The sequence below is a fragment of the Mustela erminea genome, chromosome 2 (assembly GCF_009829155.1).
Source record: "Mustela erminea isolate mMusErm1 chromosome 2, mMusErm1.Pri, whole genome shotgun sequence".
In the NCBI taxonomy this organism is placed as follows: domain Eukaryota; kingdom Metazoa; phylum Chordata; class Mammalia; order Carnivora; family Mustelidae; genus Mustela; species Mustela erminea.
In genome coordinates this window covers 100,616,127-100,640,886 of record NC_045615.1, presented here as the reverse complement: position 1 = coordinate 100,640,886, position 24,760 = coordinate 100,616,127, and the positions used below count along the sequence as shown (strand labels likewise).

The 24,760-nt window shown below is 55.0% G+C and overlaps 1 protein-coding gene across 5 annotated transcripts in view; it reads left to right on the top strand.

The window, feature by feature from the left end:
• The window catches only part of SORCS2 (sortilin related VPS10 domain containing receptor 2), a 424,965-nt gene that overhangs the window by 369,608 nt on the left and 30,597 nt on the right, over positions 1–24,760 (top strand). For all 5 annotated transcript variants that reach the window (XM_032333741.1, XM_032333742.1, XM_032333744.1 and 2 more), the window contains 5 exons: positions 1,912–2,001; positions 10,080–10,259; positions 14,113–14,259; positions 18,549–18,651; positions 22,354–22,430. In XM_032333741.1, the coding sequence (XP_032189632.1) occupies positions 1,912–2,001; positions 10,080–10,259; positions 14,113–14,259; positions 18,549–18,651; positions 22,354–22,430 (597 nt within the window). The remainder of the gene's footprint in view (positions 1–1,911; positions 2,002–10,079; positions 10,260–14,112; positions 14,260–18,548; positions 18,652–22,353; positions 22,431–24,760) is intronic.

Genomic DNA, 24,760 nt, shown 5'->3' with positions numbered 1-24,760 from the left:
GCCGCTCAGGGAAGCAGTGCCATGGGTCAACCTTCTAGACCTGCTCCTACTGGTCAGTGGCCCAGTAGGAGGTTGGCGGTTCTCGAGAGGCAAGTGCCATGCAGGCTGGCTCCCCCATGAAGGGGTTGCTGCGTTCAGTGCGATGCGTTCCCCAGGCACAGGTCCCATTGCATCTCAGGGATGGTGGTGTTTCTGCTCGTGCCCCCTCTAGCCTCAGGCCTGAACCTCAAACCCCCTCGGCCTGTGGCCTGCCCATAGCAAGGCTGGCTCTTTGGGAAAGGTTTGCTGGCCTCCTTCTTCCTGTGCCACCGGCTGCCTGCACCCCCAGCTCCTGGCAGGAATGGGCCCGGCTGGCCCTGGCTGGCTGAGCATCCCCGCAGGACTCCCCAGAGAACGTGATCTTGTCGAGGCTGAGTCTGGGAGGGCTGCTGACCCTTCTGCACCATCCGAGGACCTCATCTGCTGGCAGACGGGGCTCTGAGAAGGGGCACTGACTTCCTCAGCCACCCTCTCCAGCATCCTCCCTAACCTGCTAAACAGGTCTTTCTCTGGGCTTCGTGGCTCTTCCTTCTGAGGATGGAGCATGCCCTCTCCTCCAGGAAGTCTGCCTGGCCTCTCCCACCCCAGGGTACTCTCTCTGAGCTCCAGGACCCCTGTGCTTCCCCCATCCTGACACCGCTTGCTCGGGGGACCCGAAGGCCAGACCACCACAGACCTCACAGCCCCTTCCCTTGGAATGGAAATGCCTAGAGAAACCTGGTCAGCCCTGTAATCACGATGCTTTGAACACCATGGGCCTGTGGTAGTTCATTGATTTGTAGTAACAACAGTTCCTACCGGGGCCTCGTGCCCCAGTGCTAATCTCTACAACTGCTGCACCGCTTTGCCTCTGTTCTTGTCCTCCCCACTTACAGGGGGGATACTGAGTCTCTGAAAACTCTCCCAGGGCCACATGGCTCTGGTGGTGGCACTGGAACCTGAGCCCAGGCTGTGATGCGTGATGGCTCAGGCTCTTAAGCCTGGCACTGCGTTGCTGCGCACATATGTGTACACACGTATACACACACACACACGTATGCACACACACGTACATGTGTGTGCGCAGCATGACTCGGGCTCATGCACTTGTGCATAGAGTTCACCTCCACGTGCCTGCACACAGCAGACACACATGTGCGAGGTTATGTGTTCACACTCACACCGTGTGGTCCCCACACCCACACACATGCATACACATGGGGAGATGCAGACGTCACCCATTGTCTTCCTGCTGGGCGGCCGCCCTCTCCCAGCTCATTTGCTGCCCTCACCCCTCTCCTCCCACTCTCTTCTCCTCGCCCTGTTCAAGAGAGAGCCACTGTGATCACCGTCGGTGATCACGCGCAGGAGACAAGCAACTCATCTCTGTGCTCGATATTCTCTTTACAACAGAAGCGATCACAGTTTGTGGGGCTGGTTGTTGGAGTCCAGAGGAATGGCACTCAGGACAGTGCTGCCACGTGGACCATCTCAGCACGGGTCACCCCTCATTTTGATTCTCATGCTTCGTGGCTTGATGGTTGTTTTTGTGGCTTGAGCTTAACTTTGGCTCGTCTCTTTCTCCACTCCATACTCTCCCCAGGATAATTTCTGGGGAGGAGAACTTCCCCACCTTATTCTATAACATGGATATAGGGAAATGGGTGCCAAGAGAGCATGGGGACAGAGGTTGGTTCTAACAGAGAAATGTAGCAGGGGAGGGGTGTTTGGTGTGAAGGGTGAGTAGGAGTTTGTCCATTTTGGGCAGAGCAGGTCTAAGCAAAGTAAAAGGATGCTCTCACCAGCTGAAATACAATTTCTAGTTTTTCATTTATGAAGACCTGGCTTGAATGGAACCTAGCTTCTTAAAAAGGTGTTTTTCTTTGCTGTTAGGCAACTTCAACCAACCGGACCAAATACTACATCTCTTATCGTCGCAGTGAATTTGTCCTGATGAAGCTGCCAAAGTACGCACTGCCAAAGGTACGAGTTGTTTCCCCGTACCACCTGACCCTGGGGCCAGGGCCTGAACCTGCACTGACTCACACCTGGCTCCATCCGGTCATCAGGCCTTGACTCCACTCTCCCCTCAGCCCAGTCAGCCTCTACCCCAAACCCCGGCACATGTGATGTTTCAATTGTCTCTTATGAGGGCCTCTTCAGGCTGGTCCAGCCCTTAGTTTCCATCTTGCACCCTGTTCCCCTCCTTCCTGATGCTCAAGGTGCTGGTGAGCCCCTGCATCCATCTCCTGCTTTCATCTGGAGTTCGCATGTGTGAGGCACTTCTTGTTTTGTTCACCTCTGCATTCCAGCTGCCCCAATCTGGCAACAGTGCCTAGTAGGTGCTCAGTTAATGTTATTTCTTTCCCCTTTGCTGGGCAGGCAGAGAAGGGGGTTGGGGGTTGCCCAGGCCATGCCCCAGGCCTACCTTGGGACCAAACTCTACAGTGCCCTCCCTGCTGATGATGTTCCTAGGTCCCAAAAGAGGTGATGGACATTCAGGGAGGCTGAGTAACCTGTCTGGGGTCACACAGCTAGTAAGGAACAAAAGTTGGTCTGAGACCAGCCTCATACCACATCTTCCACCAGAGGACCTTGGATGGCTCACTTCCCAGACCTCCATCCTATGTGCTTATGATTGAGAAGCACAGATGGGAGCAGCCCTTCCTCCTCCACATATTTATTGAGCATCAAATATAAGCTGGGAAGCATGCTAGGGTCTGAGACGAATAGCTGTCAATCATATATCCCGGTTCCTGCCCTTGGGGGTTTCTAGCAAGGAAGCAGGCAGAAAACCAAGTAGACAGAAAACATATGACATGATCTCAGGTTGTACTTTGCCTGGTGAGGGATAGAGGGGCAGAGGCGAAGGCTAATGGGATGGGGGGACGTCCCCCGGGGGTCATTTCCTCTGAAGTCGGAAGGTTATAGGAAAGCTGTGCAGGTGGAGGTCTGGGCTTGTGCAAAGGGCCTGGGGCAGGAAGAATCCTGGCTGTAAAGCAGCGGGTGGGGGTGGAGAGAGGAAATCTTTGCTCTGGGCTCTGCCGGGCCAGGGGCCGTGCGCTATTGTAAAAGCCCCTGTGCTGGGCTGCACCAGGCATGGGCACACCTCTCCTGAGCCAGGAACAAGGAGAGTACTTGTGGGTTTTCTTTAAAATTTTAAGAAAACTTTGTAAAAATTCTTAAGAAAAGGAAAGGGATGGTTGCTGGGGGGAAGGGGGCTGGGAGAGGGGGGTGGGATTATGGACATGGGGGAGGGTATGTGCTATGGTGAGTGCTATGAAGTGTGTAAACCTGGCGATTCACACACCTGTACCCCTGGGGATAAAAATACATTATATGTTTATAAAAAAAAGAAAATTTAATTTAAAAAATAATAATAACTAAATAAATAAAAAGAAAAGGAAATGGGATAGAATGGGAAGGGAAGGAAAGAAAGAAAGAAAGGAAGGAAGGAAGGAAGGAAGAGGCAGGGAGTCAGAGAAAGAAAGGAAGATAGGATGGGAAGGAAAGAAGGAAGGAAGGAAAGAAAGAGGAAAAGAAAAGGAAAGAAGGAAAGAAAGAAAGAGAGAAAGAGAGAAAGAAAGAAAGAAAGTTAGTTGCAGAGATTAACTCCAGGCTGGGCTGAGCCAGGAAATAGAAAGCTAATGGTTCCAAGGAGGGCAAATGCATGGGTGTTCCTGGGGTTGAAGGGCCCTTTCAGCTTGTGGGGCTTTTCTCCCCCACCCGCCACCATCCCGGGGTTGGGGGCCATAGCATCAGAAGCACCTGTGTCCTGGGCCCTATGTCCTGGAGTTGGGGATGGGGGCCCCTGGCACTGGGGCAGCTGGACCAGCAGCCAGGCCATTTCTGAAGGAATTCTGAGGAGCCAACGGCCACAAGTTGTAACCTCTGTGCCCTCGAGTGCTGGCCTCAGAGTCCTTGCCTGCGGAGGGGCTGAGGTGGGAGTGTGTGTTTCTCCAAGTCACCCGTGGGGTTTGCAGAAAGCACCCTGTGTGTGTCCCACTGCGGCCCCTCAGTGGTCGTGCCACCTGCCAGCTTCCTTTGTCTCCAGGTCTGGGGACAACAGGGGTCATCAAAAGGAATCTTGAGGCTCTGATGGAAGACACAGGCTTTGCATCATCAGTGGGTGACAGGAGTGAGACTCCTACAAGTCCCCATGTCATCAGTTTTCAAGGGAAGACCAGGCACGCATTCGGATCATGGTGATCACATGGACCCTAAGTGCTCTCACGTGGGGCCAAGCCCGGGATCCATGACAGGCAGCAGGGGATGATGGCTGAGCCGGGCTGCTCTCGGGAGCTCTCCCCACTCCTGGAGACCACATTTCATCCTGCTGAGGACTTTGCCCAGCCACATAGCCCGTCTGCTTCCTCTCCCCCAAATTCAGGGGAGCAGTCAGACCATAGGGTTTCCCACCAACAACCTGTAGAATTGGATAGTTGAATTTCCTAATCAGATTTTGTTGTTCTTTGGTGAACTTAAATATTTGTGTAGCTTGGCACCTTCTAAAAGGGTCCCCACCTTCCTACTGGCCAAGTTAGAACAGACCAGTGTCAACAGACCTTTGCCAGATTCCATGTTGGGTCGGTTCTTCCAACATTCCTTCTACTTTAAAAGGCACGTTTGGTACCATTCTACTGTTGTAACTTACCTGTCTGCAGAAACTGGAAAAGGTGGACAGGTTTTATTATATTTTCCAGCATCCTTTGCTTGAATTACCTACTTGTAATGACTTTTTTTTTTAATGTCACCTTCCTTAACAGAGAAAAAAAAAAATAGGCAAAGGCTATAATCAGACAAGGGGGAAAAATCCAGAGAATCCTTGATTATTTGAAACCATTCATAAGCATAGGTTACATGCAAGTTTAATTTAAAGTAAGATATTCCTTTATTTGTAATAAACTTTATACAATAAAATGAAACCCGTAAAACATAAGAAGGAAGGAGGAAGGGGCGCATGGGTGGCTCAGTTGGTTGAACATCTGACTCTTGGCATTGGCTTGGGTCAGGGTCTCACAGGTCATAGGATTGAGCCCTGTGTCGGGCTCCCCACTCAGCAGGGGGTATGCCTGGGAGACTCTTTCTCCCTCTGCCCCTCCCCATGTACATGCTCTCTCTCTCTCTTTCTCTCTCTCCCCCAAATAAATTAATCTTAATAAAAAAAAAAGTAACAAAGAAGGACAGGATGGCATGGATGGTGGTAGAATGCCAGCCTCTCAACTTCTCATTTAGGCAACAGTGGATGCTGCAGCATCTGTCCAAATCACCTGTTTTAGAACTCTGGAGTCTATTCAAGGGCTTGCAGTATCCAGGGGAATGTTTGGACAGTAAGTCAAAGTTAATTTCCACAATTTCAGCTCTTCCCATGATAGCAGGAGCCCATGCCCCAACCTCAGCCTTGTGGCAGGCAGCTGTGCTCATGGGCCCAGAGCAGCATGCACACCGCTTACAGGAGCCAGGGTGGCTGTGGGGACCTTGTTCTCTGAGTACCGGGGGTCTGCATTGGGGGTTGATGGCTTATTCTGGTCATGGAAGTGCAGATATTGTGGTAAAAACAGCCATTGTTGCCACCTGCACCAGCCAAAGCAGCTTCCAAGGGATTTAAAGGACCAGACCCTGTTTCCAACCCCCACCCCCTTGGACATTTAGGGACCATGACATTCAAAAGCAACAAGTCGTATGTTGGAATTTAGCAAAGTCACCATGCATGCCCAGGGAAAAGCTCAGGCTCACGTAACTTTCTACCTCCACCTGATCCCTGATACAGAAACAAGAAGCCAACACACCCTGGGGAAGGGAGAGAACATGATTTCCAGAGTAACCATATTATCAGATTATAGTGTCCAGTTTTCAACAACAAATTATAAGGCATAAAAAGAAAATAAAATCCAATAACAGGAGAAAAGGCAACAGAAACTGTCCCTGAGAAGACCAGATGGCGAGCCTACCAGACAAAGACTTTAATAGGACTGTCCTACAGATGCTCAGAAAGCTAAACAAAACCATGAGGCAAGTCAAGGTAACCAAGTACAAATGACCAAAATAGAAATAATGAAGAAATAGATTGGACACATAAAAAAAGAACCAAAAATAAATTCTGTAGCTTAAACGAACAACAATTGAAAGCAAAATTGACTAGATGGATTGAAAAGTAGGCTTGAGCAGAAGGAAGGACTCTGAGAACTTGAAGGTGGGACCATTGACATTAAGGAGTCTGAGTGACAGGAAGCGAAATGGATTGAGGAAAATGAGCACCCTCTGAGTGGGCCAGTGCTACTTACACCAGCAAGTAAACCAACACATACATTGTGGGCATCCCAGAAAGAGGAGACAGATGGTGGTGGGGGATTGTCTAAAGAAGCAATGGGGATTGGGGGGGGTGCTCCTAGGTGGCTCAGTTGGTTAGGCATACGACTCTTGATTTTGGCTCCAGTCATGATCTCATGGGTCATAGGATCCAGCCCCGTGTTAGGCTCCACACCCAGCACAGAATCTACTTGAGTTTACCTCTACCCTTCCTCTCATTTCCCTGCCCTCCTTGAAAGTAAATAAAATATTTTTTTAAAAGGAGCAATGGCCCAAGTTCCCCCAAATTAATGAAAGACATGAATATAAATATCTAAAAAAGCCTGATGAACTCCAAGGAATGAAACACAATGCGTTCCACACCAAGATGCATTGTAATTAGACCACTGAAAGACGAGGAAAGAATCTTGAAAGCAGCAAGAGAGAAGCAGCTCGTCACATATGAGGGTCCTCAATGAGGTAAGCAGCAGATTATTCATTGGAAACCTCAGAGGCAGAAGGTGGTGATTTGCTGTATGCATGGATGGAAGTGGTGGTCTCTTCCATGTGGTGGGCATGGACAGAAGTGGAGGTCCCTGACATCTGGTGGGCATGGATGCAAGTGGAGATCTCTGACATCTGGTAGGCACAGACAGAAGTGGAGGTCTCTGACATCTGGTGGGCATGGATGGAAGTAGAGTTCTCTGACATCTGGTGTGCACAGACAGAAGTGGAAGTCTCTGACATCTGGCTGGCATGGATGGAAGTGGAGTCTCTAACATTTGGTGGGCATGGACAGAAGTGAAGTTCTGTCCCATCTGGTGCGCATGGATGGAAATGGCGGTCTCTCCCATGTGCAGGCATGGATGGAAGTGAAGGTCTCTGACATCTGGTGGGCACAGACGGATGTGGAGTCTGTAACATTTGGTGGACACAGACAGAAGTGAAGATCTCTCCCATCTGGTGCATACAGATGGAAGTGGAGGTCTATGACATCTGGTGGGCATGGATGAAAGTGGAGTCTTTGATATCTGGAGGGCACAGATGGAAGTGGAGGTCCCTGACATCTGGCGGGCACGGACGTATATGGAGTCACCATCAGAGACTTCCCAGAGCCCCTCCCCCCTTTAAAGACAAGCTTTGTCTCATCTTCCCTTTTGCTTACAAGTCCACATGGTGACTACAGGTCTAACTATAATCTTGGACAAGGGCCGTGCCCTGGGGTGGTGGAATGATGAGCCAGAAGAAGCCTCTGTTCCTGGTGACTTTGTAGTGGTTCCATACCAGACTGTCCACCTCTGGGCATCTCTTACATGTGGGGGAAGGCGCTATTGTGTTTGAACCACTTTTCTTTTCTCTGGTTTCTGTTACTAACAACCAAACCTGATTCTACCTGATGACACGTATCAGCAACGTTGGTGTTTCCTTCCACGCATCTCTCCAGGCCATCCAGACACATATGTATGTATTTATATATACAAATGCACATCACGAATCCACAAATACACATATGAACATCTGTTCTGTGTCCTCTGTTTAAAATCAGAGTCGACAAACGTCTCCGGCTTCTGACTTTCCCTTTCAGAGATCGAATTCCATAAATTCAAATATAAGCCACCACCGCATGTATATATGTCTTCTCTATTACCCATTATCGTTATTCTCTAATCAGCAAAGATTTTTTAAAAATCATTCTTGGGATTGGCAGGAAGTGCGTGCGGTGGGCCCCCTCCAGCCGTGTTGGCGAGGCAGGAATGAATAGAGACTCTCAGGACGGTCATTTAACAATGTAAGCAGAGCTTTAAACGTGCTCGTACTCTCCCACGCAGCAATTTCCCTTAAAATTTATGTCTGGGACGTGATCAGAGAGGCCGAGACATCTGTCTAGAAACGTTCGTAACTGGGTCTGCTTTTTTTTTTTTTTTTGCACGTCGTGTTGGAGACGCTAAAGGCTCAGCAGTGGGGAAATCGTTCAAAGACACGAGCACAACCGGGAGATGGAATAGCATACACTATTAAAAATGGTGTTTGTGCATAATTGTCATGAGAGAGGGACATGTTCCCCGTATCACGTGAGAGAACAGGTGGCACACTGTCCATGAACAGCACACGTGAGTCACACGTGGCAGAAAGCCCCAAGGTAGACGTTTGTTAAGTGTTGGAATTCATGCCGTGACGGTAAGTGCTGGTGGCGTGCTAGGTGTGGGCACTGTCTGAGCTGGAAACCCAGCCTGTGCCCCTGGAGCACTGTCCCCTGCTGAGGCAGCAGGATGGCCAAAACCCCGGTGGGCATGGTGCAGCCTGCCCTGTGGCCAAGAGCGGAGAAACGGGAGGGGAGGGGGGTAGAGAAGGATAGCGATCAGCTTGCTTTTGTGCCAGGTGCCACGGGACCTGTCTGGGACTCCCCGCCGCTCTCCTCTCTCCTGTCATGGGTGCGGATGGCCAAGCCTTGTGGCCCTGACCTCCACAGTGTTCCCCTGGTGACAGGCTTCTTGGTTGCAGTCATTTCTGTGTGTTGGATTTAAGTCTGTAGACAGAGGGCGCCGGCTCTTGCTGCCAGGGGTCCTCCCTGAGTGGGAAGGGCCTAGTTGGGGCTTCGCACCACCAAGTCCTTCTTCTGCAAAGCCCCTGCTTTTGGAGGCACAGCATGGTGGCTAGGCAGGGGGTGGGGGAGGCAGGGCCATCAGCACAGGGTCCCACCCAGGCAGCCAGTCCTTCCCTCCACTGGAGGCCATGCCCCACTGGACAGAATAGAGACTTGGCACCTTGTTAGAGAACCGAGCCTGCCTGTCCACGCCTGCCCTAATACCAGATGGGAAGACGCAGACAGAGGATTCCCCCCAAAGGGCCGCAGCCCTGCACTGGGCAGGGCTGGAGGGGAGTGCCTCTCCTGTGTAGGTGCTGGCTGGTGGGAGCAGCCTCATCTCTGCTCTCAGTGCCTGTCTCGGCAGCTGCCTTGCCAGCCCAGCGATTTGAGTTTCAGGGTGATAGAAGGGGAGTCAAAGACGCTGGAGGAAACGCTTGTTACGGCTTTAAAATTGGCCTGTTCCCGGGGTTCCCATGCAGCACCAGGCGCTGGCTGGGAGAGAGAAGGCAAACAGAACAAGGGCAACCCTGGGTTCCTTTTTCTTCCTTTTTATGTCATTGGGTTTTGTTCTGTTTCTGACTGTAAATCTGGAACCGAGCCTCGAGCCTAGAGAGGACACGTGTGACTTAATCCAGTTCCCCACCACCTCCAGGGTATGTTCCCAAGAGCAGAGCCCACATGTGGCTCCCCGCAGAGCCCTGGTGCCTGGTACAGTACCTGGCACACAGTAGGTACCTAATGAATGCGTGCTGAGTGAATGTACCAGCAGAGGACTCGCCTGATCCCCAGGGCAGGACCAGCGGGGGAGACCCGTCCCCTGCCTCCCAGGGGTGACTGCTGAGGGTGCATGGAGGAAGAAGTCCTCTGCACAGGAAGGACAGACAGGCAGACAGCCTGACGTGGGGCTGGGAGGCTGAGCTCTCAGGGTGCCTGCTCTGTGCCCGGGTCCTCCCTCCCCCAGCCCTAGTAGGGAGGGCTGGAACGTCACCCCCATGCTGCAGGGAGCGGAAACGGGAGGTCAGGGGACCTGCCCTGGGTCACAAGGCTGAGGGAGAAGCAGGGTGAAAATCGAGATCAACCTGATTCCCAGAAAACCAGGACCAACCCGCCAGGCCCAAGCCGTGTCCTGCCCCCTCGAGCTCAGCCTCCCGGCCCTGACGCTGCGCTCTCCCCGCCGTGTCCGCAGGACCTGCAGGTCATCAGCACGGACGAGAGCCAGGTATTTGTGGCGGTGCAGGAGTGGTACCAGACGGACACCTACAACCTGTACCAGTCGGACCCACGTGGCGTGCACTATGCGCTGGTCCTGGAGGATGTGCGCAGCTCCCGGCAGGCGGAGGACAGCGTGGTCATCGACATCCTCGAGGTAGGGCCCAGGGACTGAGGTGGGGGCCCCAGCAGGCGTTGGGTGTGGGGCTGGGCCTCACCCTGTCCTCAGTCCCTCCTCTCACCTTCCCTCCTCCCCCGTCCAGCCCCATCCCTCATGGGCTATCTCTGCGAACGTTTCCAGAAAGCACACCTACTGAGGCTTTGCGGGCAAGAGAGACTTTGTCTCCTTGATGACTGTGCAGTTCAGTCCCGGAGTGGGGTTTCTCCGTGATACAGATCTACCGTGGAGAAGAGTCTTTGGGGAGCGTCTTTGGGGAGTACTGTTTTGGTGATCTGGGGATCCGCGTTCGCGGTCCTCGTCCTGGACACGAGCACAAGCTCCGAGGCATGAAAGCGGGCATGGCGCAATTTGGCCTGAGGGACAGAGGCGACAACTCTGAGCATCCCTGACTCTCCACCTCTCCCCCTGCACTCCTCCGTGCCTCGGTTGTCTCCCGCGGGAGCTCGAGCTTGCTCTTGGTGGACGCAGGTCTCCTGGTTCCCAGGCCCCCCTGCACCATCTCATGGATATCCATGACCCTGGGCCCCACCTGCACTGGGCTCTCGTAGTCACCTCCTCTGTCCTGGTCCACACCAGGGCCAGGGAGGGGCTGCTCGGCCCATTTCAGGGTCAGGAGCCTGAAGCTCAGAAAAGGTAAGCGACCTGCCTGGATAGACCCAGGAAACCAAGCAAGGAAACCAGAACCAGCCCAGGCCTGTCCCTACGGAGCTTGGTTCCAGACTCAGCCAGCCCTCCTCAGCTCTGTCCTTCACCTTTATGCTCTCCCCTCAGGCCTTGCCTTCAGGGATCCCCCACCTGTGGGAACCTCAGCAAGTGCCCTGATCACAGTGTGTGCTGGGGTGTCTGCGGTGCATGGGTGAGAGTGGAGCCTGGGGCAGACAGTAGGGCTCATCAGCATAGGAGGCAGCCTCCCGGAGAGACCCAGGACTCTAGGCTTTGCCTCCAAGCTGTTCACGAGCAGCAGGGAACCATTTTCCCCCCAAAAAGGTAATGAATGTCATCATTTGTTTACAACGAGAGCTAATGGTCAGGGTTCACTTCTCTGCTGGAGGACCCAGGGGACACAGTGAACGGTGATCGCCCAGCCCAGGGTGGGAGGTAGGCAGTGCTTCCTGCAGGAGGGGGCGCAGACCAAATCGAGGCGGAGCAGGAATTTGCCAGCTGGGGAACCAGGGAACATCTGTGGACAAAGACCTCGAAGGAAGAGGACATGAGGAACTAGAAGCCATGTGCCAAGGGGACACCTGCTGCCCGTCCACTGGGTGTGCTCCCAGGAGACATCTCTTCTCTGAAATCCAGCTCACAGGGGTCATGGGTAGTGGTTACAAGCACAACTCTGGAGATACACTGCTTGTATTCAAATCCCAGTTCTGGTATGTGTTTGCTGTGTGACCTTGGGCAGGTTACTTAACGTCTCTGTGCTCCAGTTTCCCCATTGAGAAGTGAGGATGGCAGTAGAGCTTTCCCCAGGACTTCCATGCAGGTTCAAGGACATAGTCCTCCTCAAACATGGAGACCAGCGTCTGGTGCGAGTCAGTGCTTGGTGAGCGCTCCACGGCTTTCCCAGTCCCTGGGGATTTGAGCTACTGTACGGCAAGGACCTGGCCCAGAATCCGGCTTGTGAGGTCCTACACACGAGCCAGTTATTGTCAGGGTAAATGTTCTTCCTATGATGTGTCTGGAAAGAAACACTTTGTCCCAGCCGTCCCCAGCAGATACTGCCCAGGAGGCGTGGGCTGTCTGGGGCCCTAAGTTGACATCTCAGTGCGGTGCTCCCTGGGTTCACGGCAGGACGGCGGCCCTTTTTGGGGTGCTCTGTGCTGGAACTCAGGTTAGGAAGGGGGTTCAGGGGACCCCACTCTGGCACCTGCCTGTGAAGAGCCCCGGCCATAGTTGTGGAGGCAGCCATTGTCAGGGGCTGAATGGGGCCTTACCGATACATGGCCGTGCCCTGGAACCAGTGACTGTGACCATATCTGGAATAAGGGTGAAGGACCTTGGGATGAGATCATGCTGGATGGCCCCACTGGGCCCCAGATCCAATGACAAGCATTCTTCGGGGTCAGAGGAGGAGATGCAGGCACAGGGAGGCGGCCATGTGAAGACGGGGGGAGGGGAGGAGAGGTTGGAGAGACATGGACAGAAGCCCAGGGTGTGTGGAGCCGCAAGAAGCTAGAAGAGACAAGGGAGTGTCTTCCCCGGGGACCTTGGAGTAGCTCCTCCATTTTGGCCTTCTGGCCTCCAGAGGGTGAGAGAAGAAATTTCTGGTTAGTCCCCCAGTTTGTGATGCTCTGCCTCAGCCGCCGTAGCCGTGAATACCACCCTGGACAGGGCCCATGGCGAGCATGTTGCTTTTGGGAGCTGGTCGCCCTATGTGGGAGAAGGGGCCATGGTCCTCCACGCCCCGGGCTGTCCCCGCGGGGGGACCCACCCCAGCTTCCTGGGCAGACACCCTTCCCACCCACAGCGCTGTCCTGCATAGACACACATGATCCGGGGTGATTAGGGTTGGCGGGGGCCTGCTGTAACCAAGAGAGGCCCTGGAACGGGGGCAGACAAGGAGGATCAGAGAGACCCGTGTGGTCATGGATGACAGGCCAGAAAGATGTCGCCTCACCTGCTTCGGGGCCTCCAAAAGCTGGGGAAGGCCAGGACCTGATCCTCGATTCTCGATTCTCATCACCTCATCGGTTCTCATCTGGAGCCTCCAGGTCAAGCTAGCCCTGCGACCCGGGGGACACCCATGCTAGGCTTCTGACCTCCAGAACTATAACCATATTACTCCGTTATGGCAGCTGCCGGAGGCATGTTCTCCACTTGTCCGTCTTTCCGTCTATCACCTGTGTTCTCCCCACGTTGGGGCTTGCGGTGGGCCTGTGTGCTGGGCACGGGGGAGCACTGGCCCCAGGCGCTGGGGGAGCTCCTGGATGGCCCGCCACAGAGAAGGCACTGGAGAACTGTGCATCGTGACCTTGACGTAAGCAGATCCCTCAGCCTCGGACCTCGGGTAAATTCTTTGGCTCTCCAAGGCTCCATTTTCTCAGGCTCGCCTTGAAAAGCAGTGATGTGATGCCCACGCAGAAGAGCCAGCCTCAGGAACACGGGATGCCACACGGACGGGTCTCGGTGCCTGTGGGCCTGAGGTCCCTGTGCGTGAGCAAGGAACTTGCAAGCAGAGGAAGCCTCTGTGGGATCAGGAGGCTGACCGACAGGCATTTGCTGACCTATGACCTTTCTTACTGGCCGTTCCGTAGCCGACTGTTGGCTGTCTTTGGGTCACTGCACGGGTGCTCAGGAAACCCTGACAAGGTGAACCCGAGCCCCTGGCCAGGGCGGGGAGTGGGGGGGGCGGTTAAGCACCCACCTCGTGTCCTCACTACTTGGCATTTCCCTGCAGGGGGCTGAGCTGAGCGAGTCTGGAGGGGAGCCCACAGCAACGGCCCAGGCCCTGTGGGTCCCGTGGAGGGAGGCAGGGGTTGGGGACTGTGGAGCCAGAGCTCTGGGGTGTAGACGGGGTGACTGGGACACACAGGCGTGGCAGGACCAGGGCTGTGCTCCTTGTCTGACGGCCAGCATCTGGGTCTGGGAGGACAGCACTGCGTCATGAGAGCACCCAGGCTTTGGGGGTCACGGTGTGGGCTTCCCTGAGCCCCACCCACCTCCCGTGTGTACAGTGGACACAGACAGCCTCAGCTCTGGGACTCTTGCCGGTGTGACACATGGCTGCATGGGCAGGGCTTGGAGCAAGCGGCTGGCCCATGGTGGGAGCTCTGTGGTCAGAGGGCTCCGGACCCGTGTGTGTGTGACACTTCTTATCCTGCTGTCCCAGGTCCGAGGGGTGAAAGGGGTCTTCCTGGCCAACCAAAAGACCAATGGGAAGGTGGTGACACTTATAACCTACAACAAGGGCCGCGACTGGGATCGTCTGAGGCCCCCGAGCACGGACATGAACGGGAAACCCACCAACTGCGAGCCCGTAAGTGCCTCTTCCATCCCACCCCTTCCCTGGGGCAGCTCGGGTAGGGCCATCTGGAAGGGCTATGTGAGAGCCGGGGGCTGCAGACATCTCCCCGCACAGCAGAGGCTCCTGTGAAACCCCCTGCTTTACAGAAGAGTCCCCTGGGGCTCAGAGAGGAAAAGCGTGTCAGTCAGCACGGGCACAACGTTGCTGTGTAACAAACTGACAATCCCAGGTCCAGGGTGGGTTCCTCACCAATGTGGGGGTTGGCCAGTGTCGGAGGGGGTCTGCTCCCTATATCTGGCCTCCTCTTCATCCTTCTGGGGCCAGCCCTGGCTCCCTCTCGTGGTGATGGCAGAGGGCCAAGAGGGCGAGCACAAGCAGACAAGCAAGCGGCGAGCCTCTGTTACACCTGCTGAATCCACGGGCCTGCATGGAGGGCCAGGAAGTGCACTCTGCCTGTGTGTGTGTGCACATGTGTGCCTGTGGCAGGGGTGGGGGGGCGGGGGAAGGGACTGAGATAAGCCACCAGCACGGGCCACAGCCCAAATGCTCTGAGCTCCAGGCAGGTCCTGCTATCCCCGTGGGGCCTCTCGTAGGAACACCAGTGGAGGCAGCCCCAGTACATTTACTGCCCTGGGGAGCTTGGCCCCTGGGAGGTGTGGATGGCAGGCAGGCCCGTGTCTGTGAGGACGGCAAGAGGGAGCACCAAGAACCCTGGCTTGAGGCAGGCTGCTCAGCTCCCCACGGATCCGCCTCTCCTTGCTCCACTGGGAGCTCACCACCAGGACCAGCACCTGGCCTTCCCCCACAGGGGACCACTCTGAGTGGGGTCCAGTGTTAGAGCTGCATAGAGCAATCAGGCAGGGGAGCACTCATCCCTTCCCATTTGGACTGCCCTCCTTCCCATGCTGTCTTGTAGCCTGAAATGCCTTTTCCCTTTTCCTTTATCCAGTAAACTCCTATTGATGCCTGAAAACCTTGGCCAGATAGCCCCTCCCCTGAAAAACCTACACTGGGCATACTTGCTTCTCTGTTTTCCACTGACCTTGACTATAAGTTCCTTTGCAAGTAGGTCCCATGCTCTGGGGATGCCTGAGCCCAACCATGTCTCTGTCTCCACAGAAAGGACAGTGTCTGTTTTACAGGGATATTCATTCAACAAAGCTATATGGGTAGCTACTGTGTGTGAGGCTCTGCTCTGGGTGTCGGGAATGCATTAGTACGCCCAACTCTGCCCTCCCGGGATCCTGCCTGGATCTCTCTGCAGGGCCTCTGGATATGGTAGGCCCCCAGCCCACCGGCCGTGGTGTGGACACAATCCACACAAAATCCGTGCCTTCCTCCTACTCAGGGACGCTGACACCCAAGAGCCCCAGGGCACCCCTGCCCCAGCCTGGCAGGGACGGCCCTTGCTCCGTGAGCCCAGGCCTGGGATACCCCTTACTCCCCACCCTGGGACCTACACCCAGCCTTGGCATGAGCCTCCTGCTGAGACCCATGGGGGTGGCGGCAGGGGTAGGGGGAGGTGGGGAGTCGCACCTGTCAGCCTGTGGGAAGAAGTACTTAACCTCCCGCTTGTATAAAGTCTGCGGAGAACAGGAGTGCTATGAACGGCTCAATTCCGTATCGTCCTCAGCTAAGTTAAGCCATATTAATGTGTCAAAGCAAGGTTTTTTTTTGCTAAGAATAGATTCTTGTCTGCAATTACGCAGCTCAGTGAGGAGATAACGTTCCTGAGATCCATGTCCTCGCTTTAAAATAACACAAGTGGGAGCCGGCTGGTGGGGCATGCCGTGCCATCAGCTTGTGGAGAGCCCGGGGACCTCCAGGCAAGAGAGGATGGGGTCTAGGCCCGGCCACTTGCCTGGGTTTCTTGTCTGTGTCCTCCACACATCCTCTGCAGGAACGGAGGGTTCGCTTCTCCGATAAGAGGTTCCCGCTTACTACAGAACATGGAAATGTATAAACAGGGAGAGAAGGTGCGGGTGTCCCTGAGTCACCCAGAAATAACTGTAATCGAGTATATTCCTGACCACCCTTTAGCTTCTGTGTGCTGGAAGGGTCATCGCAGGGACCCTGACGCACGTGTGATGTGTCTTCCATCTTCCTCTGCACTCTGGGCCAGCGGCACCTTCCCGGGCCACAGCCTGGCTCTCCATGGGGGCAGATGTCCTCCTGGGCATGGGGCCTCGTGACGTGGTTGAGTGTTGGGACCGGATCTGTTTCGGGGGCATGAATCCTCTTTGGAAGTGGTTTGAGTGTTGGGACCAGATCTGTTTCGGGGGCATGAATCCTCTTTGGAAGTGGTTTGAGTCTGTTGACATCTTAATTCAGAATGGTTTTCACCCATTCGCTCTGCTGCTGTTCTCAGACGCGGGCTGTCAGGAAGGGACCAAGAAGGGGGTGCTGGGGGCATCGTGGGCCTCTCTTGTGTGCCCTGCCTCATACCCACTCCCCCAACAAGCCCGGCAGGGACCCGGGCCCGCCCCTCTCAGGACAGAACTTTCAGCTGTGACACCAGACTCCCCTGGGGACTCCTGCTGTGGCCCCTCTCTGACAGCCCTCACCTGACTGCAGGGGGCCTCAGTGCCCTGGGCTCGGCCCCCCCAGTTCTGCCTCACCCTGCCCCTGCCCCGGTCCTCCAGCGGCTCAGATCCTAAGGCCTGTGTCGAGCTGTCAGATGCCAGCAGGCCACCCCAGCAGCCCCAGGACGGGCTGGAAGACACTTGCCAGCAGGCCCTCTGTGGCTCTAAAGGAGATCCCAGCTCAGCCCGCATCTGCCAATTGACCATACGGGATCCTGAGGAGGTTCTACCTCTGGCCCAAACTAGTGCCTGGGCCCAGACAGCCCTCCAGCAGGCGGGAAGGGGGAGGGGGCCAGGATCTACAAGACAAGCCATTCTGCTGCGCTCTGCTCTCTGTGCACAAAGGGATACCAAGCACATAGCCTCTCAGGGTTCATGGAAGCCTGGTGGCAGTCCCGAGAAGACAGCTCAGGAGCTCAGCTGCTCCAGGCCCCACCTGGCCCACCAGGAAGCCAGGGCAGCAAGACAGGGCTGGGCCACCTCCCTTTTCTGCCTCGTTCCTGGTGAGGCTCCTTTATCTTTAGCCAGGTGTGCCTGCAGAGATCACAGGTATCGGGGTACCCGTGCACAGGAGCCGGCCGTGCCCACAGGTCACGGGTGCACCATCCCCCAGGAGCTGGCCCTGCCCACAGAGGTCATAGGAATCTCCCTGCCCGTTCGTATTTGGTCACTGGGTGGGGAGGGGAAGAGAACTGAGTCGTCTCGCCACAGATACTCACTCACCAATCTGCTCTTCGGTCGTAAGAAGTCAGAAGAAAACCCAAACAGACAAAGTCGTACCCCACAGGTTTGTGGAGAGAGTTTGTCCTGGTGGATCCAAGTGCTCCTGGACTGAGCACGGGGCTCCCCTCTGCGGACTCAGTGACTCTGAACTCCCCTGCAGCAGGGGCTCCCCTATCCCACACCCACCCACCCCACAACCCCCACCCATGTCCCCCACCTACACCCTCCCACCCATCCACCCCACCCCCCAACCCTATGATCCCTACCCATGTCCCCCACTCTACATCTCTGAACTCCATGCCCAGCCACTTCCTGACCCCCCACGCCCCACCCCTAGCCAGCACTAGTCTGCTTCTCGTCTTCATAGAGACTGGACTGGGCCCTGGCGCTGTTACGTGATGCCATCAGTTCTGGGTCTGTGTCCAGTTTATTAAATAGTTTTGCTTGTCCCTTGGCACCATCTAAAATGTGCTCTGTCCATGGGCCAGGAGACCATGTCATGAAACACAGAAGGAAGGCCAGAGGCATCTGTCAGATAGACATCAGCAGATGGCAGAACGTGGTCCTGACCACGGGGTGTGCAGGGTTGCCTCTGAGCCCTCGGCTGTGTGTGCAGCGGGCGCCTCTGCCTTCCAGTTGCCACGAGGAGACCAAGGCCCAGAGGTGCCCCTAGAATCAGCAGCATCTCCGAGTTAAAAGCTGGTTCTCTGGGTGCTCGGTGCCATGGTGTTTCTCAACTGGAGAATGTCCATACATGTTGGGCATGCTCTCCAGTGCTGGGGAAACCCTCCCTTAGAGAAGCCTGGCTGGCTTCATCCACAACTGGTCCCCCTGGGCCCAATGGTCTCCACCCTGCGGTCAACCCCAGAGCCTCCATCCCCTCCTCCGATGGGCTCCTGGCCCTGCCTTCCCACCCAAAATGCCTCAGTCCTACCTTTTCTACCACATCTCCCACCCGAGTGCTGACCTTGGCCCCCTTTCTCCCTACCCCTGCAGCCGGACTGCCACCTCCACCTGCACCTGCGATGGGCAGACAATCCCTACGTGTCGGGCACCGTGCACACCAAAGACACTGCTCCGGGCCTCATCATGGGTGCAGGTAGGAGCTACCATCAGTGCCTTCAGGAAGCTCTGTCCTCAAGGGGAAAACTGGATGGTCATGGGCCTGGGACCTTGCTGTGTCAACTGGGTGGGGGGCAGGGGTGCAACATCTCCAGGGAGCTCAGTAATCATGGTACACTCTGAGGGATGAATATGTGGCCCACAGTGGGCATGTGATACATGTTGCTGTGTGGGAAGTTGGATGGAAGTTGGAGGGATGGGTGGATGGTTGGACATATGGATGGATGGATGGATGGATAGATGGTTGGATGGACGGATGGTGGGATGGATGGATGAGTAGGTGGGATGGATGGGTGGATGGATGGTTAGATGGGTGGATGGATGGGTGGATGGATAGTTATTTTGACAAGAATGGTGGGCAGGGATGAATGGTGGAGGACAGGTAAAGGGATAGGCAGGCCACTGAAAGAGTGGACAGTTGGATGACCAGGTGGAGGGATGGATCACACAATGGTGAATGGGTCAAGTGAGGGATGGATGATTGGGAGAATGATTTGAGTCATGGCTGACATGTATTGATTCCCAAAGAAGGTTCTAGTTTAGTCAAGGAGAGAGTCACAAACAACTAGCATGAGGAAAAAAAAAAAATCAAAGCGAAGTCGTGCCTGTGGCTGTCAACGTGGGTAAACTAGAGCCTCTGTACATGTGCACAGAAAGGACATTGAGCTAAAATTATGTTTGACTTAAGAGAATCTTTCAAAATTAAAAGCATGTGTTTTCAAAACAAATTGCTAGTCAGTGGCTGGTATCTTTCTTTCCCTGTTGTGTTCAAAGTTAAGGGCTGTCTTGCACCCAGCCCTAAGACAGTCCCCACCTGCTCCCTCTGCTTAGATGCGGGTAGGAGCACTCGGGCCACTGATGGGTTGGAAGGGAGGACAAGACGTTGTTGTGACCGGGCCTTTCCTTTGTCCAGGCACTGAGCTCCTAATCACTGCACCAACCCTGAGAGCTTTGCACCTCTCTTTACAGGAGAGCAGGTGGGAGCTGGGGGAGAGGGATTCCCTGCCCCACCTGCAAGGTGTCACTCAGGAAGCCCGAAATCCAACCCAGGCTCCCAGGGGAGGGGACACCCATAGGGTGCTCCTGCCTCTCAGCCCCTCAAAGTCACTATCCCGATGGTCTGAATCACCAGATTCTTGACTAAAATGACAAATGCACAATTTTAAATGTTTCTGTCACCCAAAGTCCTTAAAAACCCAGAATGAGCTTCCTGGCTGTCCAAGCAAGCCTCACAGATCTGGAGGGTGTCACTCACCACGCTCAGTCTCCTGGAGACTGTGGAGCCCAGCTGACCTGCCAGGCCCTATGGTGAGGAGGCAAGCCCATGGCAGCCTCCCTGCTTCTCCTTTAGTCACATCCTTGCCCCACACCTGGGGCTCAGTTTCCCCATCTGTAAAATGAGGGCACCGCCTCCATGTTGCTCACGCCCTTCTGCTCTGACAGCCTGGGGACACATTCTGTGGATTTCCCTTTATTTTCCCCCAGTGCCTGTTGGGTGACTGGCAGCCTGACAGCTCCGGTAGACGGAGCAAGGAAAACAGATAGCGTCCCTTAGAAGACAGACATCTGCACCACAAAATCACAGGAGCTCGCCTGCTGAGTCTTGTTGACACCGCGACATTCGCCGTGCAGCTCCGTGTGCCATGTGTGCATCCTGGCGTGTCTGCTGGCATCTGCCGTGCTGCGGAGAAAAAGGGCAGCCCTCCTTCCTTCCCACCCTCGTCATTCCATTCATTCATTCATTCAACTTGCTCCTTTCATGCATTCACGGCCATCTCTCAGCACCGTAGGTTTGCCAGGCAGGGAGAGGGGACCTGGTTCAGCACTTGCCCCTCCACGCCCACCTTTGCTGTGAGCCTTCCCACCTCCATGCCATTAACCCAGCCGTTCCCTCCATCTGGCACACCCTTTCCTTCTCTCTTGGCCAGCATGTATTTGTCTCTCCAGGCACAACTTGGAGTTCACTCCCTGTGGGAGTCTCCTCTTGATGGCCTCTCTTCCTGGGCCCATTAGCTGTCCCCTGTCTGCTGTCACAAGTCCATGGGCTTCCAGATATCCTGGCTCTGTGTGCAATTGCATGGCGTACTTCTTTCCCAGCTGGATTGAGAGCTCTCTAGGAGCTGGGGCTATGGTTTATTCAGTTCAGACCCCCTGTGGCTCAGCACAGGGGCTGGGCAGAGAGCAGGTGCTCAGCAAATGGTGTTGAACAAATGCAGGCATGGGTGAGTGGGTGAGATTGATGAAGAAGAGAAATGTGGGGATGGAGGGATGACGGGTGGGTGGATGGATGGATAAACTAATGAAGGATGCATTGGTGGATGATGGATGAAGAATGTATTAATGGATGATCGATGGATGGATAATGGATGGATGGGTAGATGGATGGATAGATGATGGATGGATGGATGGATGGATGATGGATGGATGGATGGATGTATAAATGATGGATGGATGAATGGGTAGATGATGGATGGATGGATGGATGGATGGATGATGGATGGATAAATGATGGATGGATGAACGGATAGATGATGGATGGATGGATGGATGTATAAATGATGGATGGATGAATGGGTAGATGATGGATGGGTGGATGGATGCTGACTAGATGGTTGGATGGTTGGATGGGTGGATGGATAATGGATGGATGGATGGATAGATGATGAATGGATGGATGAATGATTGGATGGATGGACATGTTGGTGGTTGGTTGGACTTCAGCTAATATGACAGGCACAGAAACTGTCACTCTGCTTAGAACTCATATTCACTCATCTCTTTGAGGACAATCCATCTCCTTTGGAATCTTCCAAAGACATACAAACTCAACTCTGGATAAGATACTCTTGAGAGTACCCCATAAACAATGCAGCAAAATGGCCAGTGATGTACAGGTCATGCAGGACAGAGGCCTCTGGGACTCTAGGCTAGGATCCAAAAGGGCTTCAGTGTCCTTATTTGTAGGCTGGGATTGGCTTGGACACGGAGTTGGGTATCTTCCCACTCTGGTACCACCCCAGGATTTAAGTCTGAGTCTAGAGTGGGGCCTTGAGGGTGGTGACCCATCAGCCAGCCTAGTACTGGGCTTAAGTAAACTATGGATAGATGGTTTGGTGCCCACCTCACATTCCTCCAAATATCACTGAACATATTTAATGAGTAATTCCTTGGTGCTTAGCCTGCCTCTCACCTGTATGGCTCATGCTGCTCCGGACTTCTGGTCTACCTCGTCCCGCTGCCCCAGGGAGCTGGCTCCAAATGCAAACCCAGCTGTGTCCTGACCCAGTGTGAAGGCTGTCAGGGGCCGCCACGACCCTGTACCAGCCCACCTGGAGCATGTCCTCTTCACCACTCCCTGATCAGCCCTCCACAGTTGTTTTTGAACCCCTCACTCCCCATGGACTCCTGAAGCACCCAGCCCAGCCCGACACTGGCTTTCCTTGCAATGTTAATCCTTCCTTGCGCAGACTGGGATGCAGGCCCCAAGCCCAGTGGTTCCACAGGCTAGTCAGCATACGAAGAATGCAGAGAGGGCATGTGCACAGGCAGCTTGGGTGTGAGAGATGTAGACCTAGCACACACTCGACTTTCACGTGGGCCTTTGTCTGGGCACAGACCTCCGTGAGGCCAAAAGTGGGCTGGTCCTAACGGCAACCCTGCCCCTGTTCTTCTGAACCAGGTAACCTGGGCTCCCAGCTAGTGGAATATAAAGAAGAAATGTACATCACGTCGGACTGTGGCCATACCTGGAGGCAGGTAAGGAGGCCGGGGGCCTGGCGCCCGCCACACACACTTTCTGCCGAGAACCCCTGCTGATGCGTCCGATCTGTGGTTTCCCTGCTCCCCTACCCCAGACGTGTCCCAAGACTTGAGTCTTCAGCCTGCAGCTAGCCTGCCCAGCTGGACAGGGAGCTCCTCATAACAGGTGTTCATGTCTGCTGCGTAAGCCCCTGCTGGGGAGTTAGAGATCTGACATGCATCTTCGATCGCTCAGACCCATTTCCATCAGGCTCTAAGCAATGGGAGGAAATGCCAGGCCTGGGGGGTCCTGGCACATGCCACATGGGGCCTTGGAAGCTGGAGCTGAGCTCTCCTGGGAGCCTAGAGGCAAGGAAGCGGGGGCCAGCGGTGCTCCCCAGGTTCCCATCAGGGGCGGCTGTTGGGGGAGAGCAGAGATGTGGAAGAGAAGGAGAATCTGGGGGAGGGGCCGGCTTCAGGGCCCTTGCTGAGTCTGGGTGGGGGGGCCTGGGAGGCATCTGGGAGGGGTGATCTGAGGTCACGGCAGGGCCCGAGAAGAGAAACAAAGCAGGGAAGCTGCTAGCACGAAGGTACCCTGTTTACCTGCAGCCTGGGTGTAAGGCCCTGATGTTTTTAATAATATGCAAGAAACAAGGAATTCTGAAAAGGGCACAAGAGACTTACTGTGCTAGAATGTTTCTATTTCACGAAAGCCCGTGAAAGATGCCTGAACTTCCTGAAAGGTCACCATCCATCCATTTATTAGAGAAACATGCCCCCTGTTAGATGGAGGAGGCCAGGTGAAACAGACAAGGTGTCTGAATATTCAAAACAACAACAGGAAGGTGTTCCCAGTGGCCCCTATTGTCCTGCCGTTTGCTGGCATTCCATGCTCTGGGAGTGTGGGGATTGGTCGGGACAGAGCAGGGGCCTGGCCTTCGTGGGTGGGGGCAGGGGTGCCGGAGCCAGGGAGAGGAGAGGTGCTCCGTGGGTTTTGGAGCTGGGGTGGGAGGGGAGGGGCGGCAGAGGACGGGCTGGGACGGTCACCCAAGGCAGGACAGCGTACTGGGCATATGCAGACTGTGAAGGATGTAATAACTCGTGTCTGAGAGGAGAGATTTCAGAATATGAATTACGGATGACTGCGTGTATACTGCTTGATGGACGTGAGCTTTTGAAAACACGAGTTTCCTAGGATGATAAAAAAACAAACAAACAAAAAAACCCAAAAAACAAACCAGAAGACATTCAGGAGCCCGGGGGGCGGGGAGTGGGGAGAAATGGGGAGGGGAGACCTCCTGCCCCTGGGCCCTGCTGCTGGGGGCTGATGAGCCACAGAACGACCCCGTTGGTTAGGGGTCAGACCCCCGTGTGCCCTCTTGCAGAGTCCCAGGCTTATGGGAGTGGAGTCGCTCTGGGGGGTGTCCAGGGGTAGCTTGGAGACCCCCCCCATCTTTGGGGAAAGCGGACATGGTCAGTGCTGTCTGTCCTCCGGGGAGGAGCCCCCAGCTGCTTGCACACACAGAGCTGCACCAGCGGGTATGAGGCCTGGGCCCGGGGTAGAAGCTGCTCCCGCTCTGGGACAGCCAGGCCCCGGGAACCCACATACAGTGATTTCATGACCGCATGCCGCTGCTCCATGGCCTGAGCATCCCAGGAAGAAAGTGGAGTAGGCCCCCCACGGAGCAAGAAGCTGGGTGCCCACGGTGAGAGCAGAGGCTTCTGCAAGTTCAGAGCGACAGGACCAGTGCCCCCGGGGAGACAGCTGTGTTTGCGGTGAGGGGCCCCCAGCACAACCCGAGGACCCAGCGTAGTTCTGCCGCTGTACCTGGCAGCCCGGGGGTCCCAGAGAGGAGGCTCCTTGAGTAGTCCCCGGAACAAGGAGCTCTCTCTCTCCTGGAGGAGAAGCCCGGCTGCTTGGGAATTCAGTTTCCTCGGGTGGGCCTCTGTCCCTCTGGCCTGTTGTCCCCCAGCGCCTCAGGATTCCTGGGGCCCAGACGTTCATCTCTGACTCTGGATTCCAGCACCCAGACGGAGAGGACCTAGAGCACCGATCCCAAGGCCACCAGAGGTGTCTCCTCCTATGTGAGCCCTGTCCGGGCCGCTTGACTTTTGTCACCTGGAGACTTAGTGATGACTTATCCATTCATGCCCTTATGCATTCATTCATTCATCCCCGCACATGCTTCCTGAGCAGAGGCCCCCTCACCTCTGAGCTGAGCCGTGCTGGGCCATAAAGAGGACCCAGAGGCAGGCCCCACCTGGGAGGAGCTCCCTGGCTGGAGGTGACAAGGAAAAACAGTGTAGTAAGAGTCCCGGCTCGGGGCCCAGAGGCACTCCCCGCCCAG